The 12,071-nt window shown below is 52.2% G+C and overlaps 1 protein-coding gene across 6 annotated transcripts in view; it reads left to right on the top strand.

Moving 5' to 3' along the window:
• The window catches only part of MAP2K5 (mitogen-activated protein kinase kinase 5), a 1,998,137-nt gene that overhangs the window by 799,606 nt on the left and 1,186,460 nt on the right, over positions 1 to 12,071 (top strand). For all 6 annotated transcript variants that reach the window (XM_069625127.1, XM_069625125.1, XM_069625124.1 and 3 more), the window contains exon 14: positions 9,177 to 9,250. In XM_069625127.1, coding sequence (XP_069481228.1) covers positions 9,177 to 9,250 — 74 coding nt within the window. The remainder of the gene's footprint in view (positions 1 to 9,176; positions 9,251 to 12,071) is intronic.

The following is a 12,071-nucleotide window of genomic DNA, read 5'->3' as shown; positions in this document are numbered from 1 at the left end:
ATGGATACACCAACACAACTCTCCACACCTCTCAAGCACCACTGTAATAGACGCCACAGTCCACCCACAATTTATATTAGAAATCTATTGTAGAGCACTGTGCTTTCAGCACTTTAAAAATACAGTGAATCCCTTTACCTGTTACGTTTGGCCTTATGTACAGGCACTTCCCCTGCATGCAATTGTGGTCATTTGCTCTAAATCAAATTTTGTAATTGACACTTGCCGTTTATGCATGGCAGGAGGTGTTTGCAATGGATTTCTCTGGAATCTTCATGCTTTTAGCTGGTCTAAAAAAGCTGTCTGATTCCACCAGAGTCCAAAGCATTTGATATGATATATGATAGTTTATTTATATAGCGCTTGTACACAATGTGTTTCAAAGCGCTTCAAGGCAAGGGAGGGAAGGGAACAAGGGAAAATACAATGACATTCTTACAGGCCATGAAAAGTAAGGATGTGAAATTAACTATTGCACTCAGCCTGACAACATTTCAGATAGTGTAAGTGATGAGGAGGTGTGGGGGAGAGTGGGAAGGAAATGGAAACAGACACACGACTACCATACTAGGCCTGATGACATTTCTGGTAAAGCCAGAGAAAACCAAAAGGTGAGGGAGAGGCGTGCAGAAAGGGAGGGGAGGAATAAAACAAGCAACTATGTACTAGGCCTGATGACATTTGAGATGGTGTTGAAGGGGGCGGAACAAGTAAGGGGAGGGGGAGGAGATAGATGAGGCTGATGTCATCCTAGGTCCAGGGACAATTCTGATAGTGTAAGTGCATAGAAGAAAAAGTAAGGGGAGTAGATAAGAAAAGGGAGAGGATGAGAGAACAGGGAGTAAGCAGTCAAAAAGAGTGGAGAAGCAAGAGGGTAGAGTGTATACAATTGCAGAAGTAAGTCAGGATACAAGATGAAGATGGGAACAGCATGATTCAGGGCCACCATGAGTAAAAGATGCAAAGGAAGTCCAGCATGAGAGTTGAGAAAGGGTGATGCACAGTAAAACAATGAAGTCCATAAAAGTCAAGTCCAGCATTGGCCACAAGACGGTGTTGGTCAAACCAGAATGTATCAGGACAGACTTCTGCAGAAGTAGGCTGGAGGGGGCGGGAGAGGGAGCAGTGTAGAAGAATCGAGCAAAACAGGCAACACCTGTATGTGAGAAGGGGGGGCACAAGGCAACATCACAGGGGGACCAGAGGGGGTGGGGATGGCCTGTGGGGACAGAGGGAGTGAACACATGTTGGTACATGCTTACCTGCTGTCTGAGCAGGGGTTCGAGCCCTCGGTCGTCCTGGTCCAAACAGGAATTGCCATTTTCTTCATCTGCCCTTCACTTCGGACGCCCGGACGAGAGACACCATTGATCTAAGAGTTAAGAACCGGAAGAAGAGTCAGGGCTAAGAAGGTGGCAGGTGCTTAGGCCAGCGGACCTAAATCCACTTGCCCCTGCTCCCCATCTGCAAAGGAAAAGAGGCTGGAGGGCTCCTGATGTAGGGAAAGAGAGGCAACCAGGAAGGCATCAGGTGGGTGGGGCTTGCTTAGTGGGGAAAGAGCAGCAACCTGGAAGGCGCAAGGTGGGCAGGGCTTAGGCCAGGTGACCTAGATCCATTTGCCCCTGCTCCCCATCTGCAAAGGAAAAGAGGCTGGAGGGCTCCTTGTGTAGGCAAAAAGAGTGGCAACCAGGAAGGCACCAGCTGGGCGGGGCTTGCTAAATGGGGGAAAAAGAGCAGCAACCTGGACGGCATCAGGTGGGCGGGGCTTAGGCCAGGTGACCTAGATCCACTTGCCCTTGCTCCCCATCTTCAAAGGAAAAGTGGCTGGAGGGCTCCTTATGTAGGGAAAAAGAGCGGCAACCTGCAAGGTGCCAGGTGGGCGGGGCTTGCTAAGTGGGGAAAAAGAGCAGCAACCTGGAAGGTGCCAGATGGGCGGGGCTTAGGCCAGGTGACCTAAATCCACTTGCACCTGCTCCCTATCTGCCATTTGTGCAAACTTGAAAATATGAAGCTGGCGCCTTTGTATGAAGGAGAGGATATGGGTGGCTGAAAAGACAATTCCATTCCGTCCCTCTGTCTGCCACACAAATGAATGAAAATATTGCGTGGCGTAAAAAAACATGCATGAAACTTTTACATGTACATTTTACACATGCTTTTTATGCTATATTTTTTATGAACGTGGGCCACACTCTAAAAGAAATTATGTTAAAGGATTTTGAGTTGCGCCTTACTTGGCTTGCCTGTGTTAGAATATGGAACATGATTAGCTTGTATAGTCCTAAATCCCTGTTCTCTTCAACATACGGGCATCTGTCGAAGTTAAAGCTGAGGGGCAGCAACACCTGTGAAGATGTCTGTAATGACATCCTTGCGGAAAATGAACTGCAGCCGTAAGCCACGTGCCTTAACTATGTCTTAAGGAAATGACTGGATCCAGACGTGTGGAAAGAGAACCTCGTATAGAGTACGGAGTGACCTCAGCCTAGAGCAGAGAAAGAGAAACGTGCTCCCCCTGTCCTGAGGCAAGGGTCCTGGATCGCCTCTGAGAATACCTAGAGCAGAGAAAGAGAAACGTGCTCTCCCTGTCCTGAGGCAAGGGTCCTGGATCGCCTCTGAGAATACCTAGAGCAGAGAAAGAGAAACGTGCTCTCCCTGTCCTGAGGCAAGGGTTCTGGATCGCCTCTGAGAATACCTGGAGCAGAGAGAGAGAAACGTGCTCTCCCTGTCCTGAGGCAAGGGTTCTGGATCGCCTCTGAGAATACCTGGAGCAGAGAGAGAGAAACGTGCTCCCCTGTCCTGAGGCAAGGGTCCTGGATCGCCTGTGCTCCCCCTGTCCCGAGGCAAGGGTCCTGGATCACCTCTGAGAATACCTAGAGCAGAGAAAGTGAAACGTGCTCCCCCCCTGTACCGAGGCAAGGGTCCTGGATCACCTCTGAGAATACCCAGAGCAGCGAAAGAGAAACGTTCTCCCCCTGTTCTGAGGCAAGGGTCCTGGATCGCCTGTGCTCCCCCTGTCCTGAGGCAAGGGTCCTGGATCGCCTCTGAGAATACCTAGAGCAGAGAAAGAGAAACGTGCTCTCCCTGTCCTGAGGCCAAGGGTTCTGGATCGCCTCTGAGAATACCTGGAGCAGAGAGAGAGAAACGTGCTCCCCCTGTCCTGAGGCAAGGGTCCTGGATCGCCTGTGCTCCCCCTGTCCCGAGGCAAGGGTCCTGGATCACCTCTGAGAATACCTAGAGCAGAGAAAGAGAAACATGCTCCCCCCCCTGTCCTGAGGCAAGGGTCCTGGATCGCCTCTGAGAATACCCAGAGCAGCGAAAGAGAAACGTTCTCCCCCTGTTCTGAGGCAAGGGTCCTGGATCGCCTTTGCTCCCCCTGTCCTGAGGCAAGGGTCCTGGATCGCCTCTGAGAATACCCAGAGCAGAGAAAGAGAAACGTGCTCCTCCTGTCCTGAGGCAAGGGTCCTGGATTGCCTGTGTTCCCCCTGTCCCGAGGCAAGGGTCCTGGATTGCCTGTGTTCCCCCTGTCCCGAGGCAAGGGTCCTGGATCGCCTGTGCTCCCCCTGTCCCGAGGCAAGGGGTCCTGGATCGCCTGTGCTCCCCCTGTCCCGAGGCAAGGGGTCCTGGATCGGCAAGGGGTCCTGGATCGCCTGTGCTTCCCCTGTCCCGAGGCAAGGGTCCTGGATCGCCTGTGCTCCCCGTCCCGAGGCAAGGGTCCTGGATCGCCTGTGCTCCCCCTGTCCCGATGAAAGGGTCCTGGAGCGCTTCTGAGAATACCCAGAGCAGAGAAAGAGAAACGTGCTCCCCCTGTCCTGAGGCAAGGGTCCCGGATCGCCTGTGCTCCCCCTGTCCTGAGGCAAGGGTCGTGGATCGCCTGTGCTCCCCCTGTCCTGAGGCAAGGGTCGTGGATCGCCTGTGCTCCCCCTGTCCTGAGGCAAGGGTCGTGGATCGCCTGTGCTCCCCCTGTCCCGAGGCAAGGGTCCTGGAACGCCTGTGCTCCTCTTGTCCCGAGGGAAGGGTCCTGGATCGCCTGTGCTCCCCCTGTCCCGAGGCAAGGGTCCTGGAGCACCTCTGAGAATACCTAGAGCAGAGAGAGAGAAACGTGCTCCCCCTGTCCCGAGGCAAGGGTCCTGGATCGCCTGTGCTCCCCCTGTCCCGAGGCAAGGGTCCTGGATCGCCTGTGCTCCCCCTGTCCCGAGGCAAGGGCCCTGGATCGCCTGTGCTTCCCCCTGTCCCGAGGCAAGGGTCCTGGATCGCCTCTGAGAATACCTAGAGCAGAGAAAGAGAAACGTGCTCTCCCTGTCCTGAGGCAAGGGTCCTGGATCGCCTCTGAGAATACCCAGAGCAGCGAAAGAGAAACGTGCTCTCCCTGTCCTGAAGCAAGGGTCCTGGATCGCCTGTGCTCCCCCTGTCCCGAGGCAAGGGTCCTGGATCACCTCTGAGAATACCTAGAGCAGCGAAAGAGAAACGTTCTCCCCCTGTCCTGAGGCAAGGGTCCTGGATCGCCTGTGCTCCCCCTATCCTGAGGCAAGGGTCCTGGATCGCCTGTGCTCCCCCTGTCCCGAGGCAAGGGTCCTGGATCGCCTGTGCTCCCCCTGTCCCGAGGCAAGGGTCCTGGATCGCCTGTGCTCCCCCTGTCCCGAGGCAAGGGGTCCTGGATCGCCTGTGCTCCCCCAGTCCCGAGGCAAGGGGTCCTGGATCGGCAAGGGGTCCTGGATCGCCTGTGCTCCCTCTGTCCCGAGGCAAGGGTCCTGGATCGCCTGTGCTCCCCGTCCCGAGGCAAGGGTCCTGGATCGCCTGTGCTCCCCCTGTCCCGAGGAAAGGGTCCTGGAGCGCTTCTGAGAATACCCAGAGCAGAGAAAGAGAAACGTGCTCCCCCTGTCCCGAGGCAAGGGTCCTGGATCACCTGTGCTCCACCTGTCCCGAGGCAAGGGTCCTGGATCGCCTGTGCTCCCCCTGTCCTGAGGCAAGGGTCCTGGATCGCCTGTTCTCCCCCCTGTCCCGAGGCAAGGGTCCTGGATCGCCTGTTCTCCCCCTGTCCCGAGGCAAGGGTCCTGGATCGCCTGTGCTCCCCCTTTCCCGAGGCAAGGGTCCTGGATCGCCTGTGCTCCACCTGTCCCGAGGCAAGGGTCATGGATCGCCTGTGCTCCCCCTGTCCTGAGGCAAGGGTCCTGGATCGCCTGTGCTCCCCCTGACCCGAGGCAAGGGTCCTGGATCGCCTGTTCTCCCCCTGTCCCGAGGCAAGGGTCCTGGATCGCCTGTGCTCCCCCTGTCCCGAGGCAAGGGTCCTGGATCGCCTGTGCTCCCCCTGTCCCGAGGCAAGGGTCCTGGATCGCCTGTGCTCCCCCTGTCCCGAGGCAAGGGTCCTGGATCGCCTGTTCTCCCCCTGTCCCGAGGCAAGGGTCCTGGAGCGCCTCTGAGAATACCTAGAGCAGAGAGAGAGAAACGTGCTGCCTGTGCTCCCCCTGTCCCGAGGCAAGGGTCCTGGATCGCCTGTGCTCCCCCTGTCCCGAGGCAAGGGTCCTGGATCGCCTCTGAGAATAGGTCCGGCTCTAGTGCATGTTAGGGGCACCTTGCCAGCCGGCCGGCTTTGCAGATATTGCAGATTGGCCAATGACTCCCTGGAAGCTCGTTTCCTTGGCTCTTGCCACTGACAGGGATTGAGAATCCAATGTTCCATAGATTGTGTCTACGAGGACCGTTCCCCCAACACGCTGGCTTTTGGGGACCGTACTCGTTCCGGCCATCCAAAGTTAACGAGGGTGTAATTGATTGATATAGTTTAGGACTTTCTCTTTTAGTGGATAGACGTATAACTGCTATTGACTTTGATATTTATTGAAATGTTTTTCTTTCTTTAAACTAGGACATCTGGATTTTACATTTGATGGTGTTATCTTTTATGAGTTTTGAAATGTGTTATTTTAGTATCATGTATACAGTTTGAAATAAACCAATAAAATAAAACCACTGCAAAAATGTTTTCCATGAATGCAAACCCTTTTAGGTCGGGCTATAAGCCCAAACTATTGCATTCGAGAGAAGCTGGGGAGGAGTGGCATACAAGGAGGGGCACACAGCATGCAGCTATTTGGTTATTTTCCCACCATTGTGACTGCCCATGCCCATCTCTATGGCCCTTCCCCTGCCCAAAACACCACCTGAAGGAAACTCCTTAAGCAGTGTGTTTTTCAAAGTAGTCTTCTCAGAGTTCATGTCTTAATTGGAGTTGTAAACCCACTACTGGTGTAATAAAAATGTCTTACCGGGTGTGCCTTTAGCCACTCCATTTATAAGCACCCTGCGTGTCCTTCACTGAAGTCCTGTTAAGAATTGGCAAAGACGGCAGTTGTGGATTGTATAGAACAGGGGTGCACAACTGATTTTGACAGAGGGCCGAAAGTACCTTACATGAGGGCTATAGTGGGCCGAAAAGTAAAAGTGGGCGGGGCGGTAGGCGGGACATGTCAGGAGGCTTTTTCAACCCCCAATTTGTATTAAACACATGGAAAAAGATATGTTTTTGAGGGGTAACGATTTTTATTGCATTTCAAAATTACATTTTGTACTACACATTTTCCATTGCTATCATTTATTTCGGTTTAGTTATTGTATATCGTCTGTTTAATTAAATTATATATATTTTATTGACCCTTGATTGGACATTCCGTTATTTTGGACTGCTATAGTTTGCTGTTTGGGTTACCCAAGAGGAGTATGGCCTTCGTTGAGTCAGGTTTCCTCAAAAAAGCAAAGGATGTACATCTCCTAACTGTGCCTGTTTTAGCTTTATTATTGAGTTCACTCTTGGAGTGCAACACTATGCCCCATGGCTCCCATCCCCAACCAAACACTATGCCCCATGGCCCCCTCACCCCCAACCAAACACTATGCCCCAAACACACTCAAGCATGCACCCATACAGACCCGAACCCCCCAAATCAACACACACACAAACATGCACCCATACAGACCCGAACCCCCACCCCCCAACTCAGCACACAAAAAACATTCAAATCAAAACATTCATACACATCCGACACCCCCCCCAGCCCCGCATCTCAACATACACTCAAAATACATTCAAACACAAACATTCATACACATCCGACACCCCCCCACCCCCGCATCTCCACATACACTCAAAATGCATTCAAACACAAACATTCATACACATCCGACACACCCCTCCACCCCCACATCTCAACATACACTCAAAATACATTCAAACACAAACATTCATACACACAAACATAAAGCAAAACAAACCCGACACACAAACACAAACAGACCACTTACCGGAGACGTGCTGGAAGGCAGGCAGGCAGGCAGGTAAGCTGGAAGTCGCTGGAATCGCACTATGGCTGGCATGGTCCAAGGCTGAAATGCCTTCCGGCATCAAGCCTTATGGGCCACGCCAGCCGTAGTGCTGGCCCTCCATTGGTGCAGCACACATGCATTACGTGGCTCGTCGGAGCGACGTGATGCGTGTGTGTGCTGAGCCAATGAGGGCCAGTGTTTTCACCGGCCCGGAAGACAACAAAGACTTTCCTAATGGAGGGCGGCCGCGGGCCGCCCTCCATTAGGAAAGTCTTTGTGCCTCGCGGGCCGGTCAAAAGGGCATGGCGGGCCGCAACTGGCCCGCGGGCCGTATGTTGTGCACCCATGGTATAGAAGTATCAGGTATTTGCCAGGCACTGCTGTTCGATGCTATAAATGGAGGATAGCACAGGGGCAACGCGCTAGTCTTTCGAGCAAGACCACAGAGCAACGGAGGTTCAAATCCCGGATCTGCGCTTTTAAACCGAACTCGGGTGCGGTATTTGGCGCGTTACTCGACACCTCTGCACCTGCCGCCATCAATAGCCAGTTAATACCACTACGGCTGTGCTTGGCAATTGCATTTCTCGTGCCTACACAAAAGCCCAAACTGTTGGCATCACGAATGTTTGTTTTACATGAAAAGGTAGTACACAACCTGGTTATAAACGATTCGAGAGCGTTATTCTATTACACACTTACAGATTTGGTAGTTAATTGGAGCTGCCTGGGGGTCTTTCACTTGGAAATGCCCCATTGCAGTGCCAATCGTCTAACAATTCACACCTACTCACTGCTTTAAGTGGGATGCTATATGAGGGAAGGGGGCTTTATTTAAGAGGCGTGCCCTAAATACTTATGCTACCTCCCTAACAGGTACCCTCCCCCCCTCGCCTAAGGGAGGGCAGTGGGGCTGGGGCACACTGGCATTAACGGCTTTTGTGCGCCCAGCCCCTGCTTTTAAACAAAAGGAGGGTCTGGGCGCACCACATGTGACACCAGTGCGCCCCAGCTCTCAGAGGCAGCAGACAGCCCTTTTATTCAAGGAGCTGTGTGGTTAAAGGAGTGAAAGGTCTGTCTGCTGCCTGATGGCTCAGTGCTCAGAAACAGGAGGAGGGCTGGGAGCCCGGCTTTCCTAGCCTTTCTGAATTAAGTCAACCGGCAGCATGCAAGCCCTTTTATTCAAGGAGCTATGTGGTTAAAGGAGTGAAAGGTCTGTCTGCTGCCTGATGGCTCAGTGCTCAGAAACAGGAGGAGGGCTGGGAGCCCGGCTTTCCTAGCCTTTCTGAATTAAGTCATCCGGCAGCATGCAAGCCCTTTGGGGCATTTAAAGAAGGACTTTCATTTAGAAACGAAAGGGAAAGCCGGGCCCTCCAGCCCAAGCCATCAGGCAGCCCGAGCAGCCAAAGCCATGGTTACATAGGCTGTTTGCAGGTGCCTTTTCTTTTTTCTAATCCGAAGTGCTGACACCCGCGGGCAGCCTGTGTAACTGTGCAGTGCCTCGGCTGCAGAGGCTGCCTCGGGTCTCAGCGTGGTTGGATCTAGTCGAGGGTGATTCCCAGCAGGGTCCATGCTCTGGAGCCCTTTCTGGAGACTGCTGGGGCTTGGCCATGGCTAGCCCCGGCCCACTTAAAGCCCAGCAACTGCTGCTTAGAACCAAAAGCAAGTAATTGCTCCGACCGAAACTTCTTTCATAAGCTGGATTTCCTCCTGCCAGCTCTGAAGGTCAGCGGGTCCTTTCAGGTGTGACCCGGGGCTCCCTGGCGCTGCCGTCGTGTTAAGTGTTCCTGTGAATGAGCGCGTCTGGTGCGTGTGGGGGGGGCAAGATCTCATGCTTCTCCTCTTTTCTGTTACAGACGTGAAGCCCTCCAACATGCTGGTGGACACCCGGGGACAGGTCAAGCTGTGCGACTTCGGAGTCAGCACTCAGGTAGGTGGGCTCCCAGTGCTCTCTCTCTCTCTCTCTCGCTCTCTCTCTCGCTCCCTCCTCCTTGCAGGCCCCGGGCCCCAGGCCCCGAGGGAAGGGGTCAGAGTTCAGAGAGGCTGCGCCGCTCTGCCTGCCCCAGCAGGGACAGGCGGCTCCCAGCCCATCTTCTGGTCATTTTCCCAGGCGCAGAATAGAAAGGCTTCTCGCTCAATGGCAGCTGAACGTGCGGCTATTGTAATTACTAGCCACGAATGGAGCCCCTCATTGCCATGCAGCTGTGCAGGGAAAGTGTCTTGGCCAAACAAAAGTGAGGGCAGTGGGAGGGGGGGTATAGCGGGGGGAGCCTCGCCTGGGGATCCCAACCGGCGGCTGGAAAACTAGTCTAAAAATGAATATCGGGCGCAACAATGGACGCCGAGGCCTCTGCAAAGCGCAGCACAAATTGTAATTAATTTCCATTTGGAGGCGTCCCCGAAGACTGTGACCCCGGAGCTTTCTGCGATGTCGATTAGAATTTCAGGCCCTTCCTCTGCTGCCAAACACAGGTCCCAGCGACAAGGTCAGCAGCTCGTTCCGAGTTGTCAAAACCTGTCCCGCTCCGCCCCTGCCCGTGTTTCCCGGCGGCACGTGCCATCCCCGAGTCCCGGGCCCTGCTGCACAGGGCAGGCACACAGAAGGCGGCCATTTTGTTAAATGTGCTTTTTGTTGTGAGCAATCGGAATTATATACCACACACTCTTGACCTACAAGATAAGCTGGGCTTGTGCTGGCAAAATTGGATCTAGTGATGTTCCAGCTCTTCAGATTTTAACAAGATGTGCGTTAACCCACATGGCCATTTAGCCAGATCAAAACACGACACTCGCGTATTTCTGAAAACGGTATTCGCTTCAAAAGCACCTGTAAATACATTCCTAGACGATTTTATTTTTTTATTTGATATAATTGTACTTTACAATTTTTGCAAAATTCACGAGTGAAACATCAAATGAACGATTCATTGTTACAAAATTCTCACAAGTTATGGTCAGTCCATTCACTTTCACGTAGGCTTAAGTCGTTGGTGTGAATAACAATATACGTGAAAGCCCTCAGCCGTTGGCATTTAGGCCAGGGTCTTCTGAGTCCAAGTATGTGGTTTTTCATGAATGCTTTCACTGTCCTAACAATTGACAGGAGTGACTACATTCATCTCTAGTTACAGTTTGGTTTTTCACCCACAGTGATTCCAAGTAAAGGTTTCTCATGGCCCCCAGCACTTTGCAGTCCAATACTAGATGCTCCAAGTGTTCCTCTTCCTCTCTTGTTTTGCAAAAACGCCAGTGGTTGGATTCCACTAGGCCCTTTTTTCCAAGATCTCGTGTGTGCGAAGCAGGTTCAATCTCAATGTTAGAAATGTGTCCCAGTCTGGTCTGTCGGGAATGTCATCAAGTAACCTGCCAGTTGCTTTCTTTTTCTACTTGCCCATGGGAGCTTTTCCATGGATTTGTAAGATGATGCGATTTCTTGAGTTTTGATCCAGTCCACGTCTCCCAGCTTCTTTTTTATTTTTGTCGGGTCTCCCAATAGATATTCTTCGGAACAGCCTAGTTCTAGTAGTTTAACTCTGAATTTTGCGCACCACTCATTCAAGGGCTTAACCCCCCTCCCCTCCACTCCTTTTAATTCCTAGACAATGTATTTAAATCTTTGAAAGCCAGTGAATCCTTGGAATAGCTCAGTGGGTTAAGAACATGCAGCAGAGCTCTAACTGCAGGTTTCATATAAATAACTGCGGTGGGCAAATGGACCCACCAAGGCACCATTCCAAAGGAATCTCGTGGGGAAAAGCGGGAAAGAGTCCTTCTTTAACCATTTTATAAAGCGCACACTGATAACAGAATGGTCTGTTGCCATGTTTAAGAAATGTAGCCATTGTTGCCAAATCCAGTGAATGGAATCGAGCAAGAAAGTTTGAAAGCTGGTTAAGGCATATCCGGCAATGAACACGGAGGCCACTTCTGGTGCTACACCCCACTGGCTTCTTAGTCTTTAAACTCAGCTTGCGGACACAAAGGAGACAGAAAATCCGGATGTATTCTCTCTAAACCGGACACAGCTTTTAAAATATGAGCAGTCTGGACGAAATCCGGATGGGTGGCAACTCTCTTTGGTGGGTATCACCCGGTTTGGAATCTGTTCACTCACCCGTCCATACAATTCCCGCCAAAAAGGAAATCTTCGGTTTTCACTCGCCCCGGGGCCAGAAAAGGTTGAGAACTCTGCGTTCTGCGTTTAGAAGCTACAAGCAAGTGGCATGCCCCGTAGTGTGGACATAGGATGCAGATCCAGGGAGCCATGTGAAAGGTCCCGCCCAGTCACAGGACATGGCTTTCTAGCTACACGGAAAGGACACCTATACTATCATGGATACAAGACACAGATGAACTGCCTCCCCGAATGTACAGGAAGGGGATTGGAAACGGGGACCACGGTGCACATCATAATGTAGGTAGAGGACGCGCTCATGGAGGAGATTGAGAAGCATGGCTTCAAAAGGCTTTGTGGTGTTCAACCAGCTGATGGTTACTCTAGTACATTATGCCACACTACAGCTAGTTAAACCATTGTCAGGGCAGAGAGTGCTGAAATAGTTGGGAACTGGCAGTGGACGATCAAGTTTGACAGGTTCGGCACAAGGGCACTACATGACGCCCTCATAATCAGACACTTTGCTTAGATCGTGAAGCCGGGATCCGCGCCCAGTCTGCATTTGAAGATGCAATCCTCTGCAAAGGGTTGTATAATACACGGTTTGTAAACCTATCAAGGGCCCTGCCACTCA

This window comes from Ambystoma mexicanum, chromosome 11 (genome assembly GCF_040938575.1).
Source record: "Ambystoma mexicanum isolate Mex_15411 chromosome 11, UKY_AmexF1_1, whole genome shotgun sequence".
Classification (NCBI taxonomy): Eukaryota; Metazoa; Chordata; class Amphibia; order Caudata; family Ambystomatidae; genus Ambystoma; species Ambystoma mexicanum.
The sequence above is the reverse complement of the archived record's forward strand: the minus strand, read 5'-3'. Positions and strand labels throughout refer to the sequence as shown.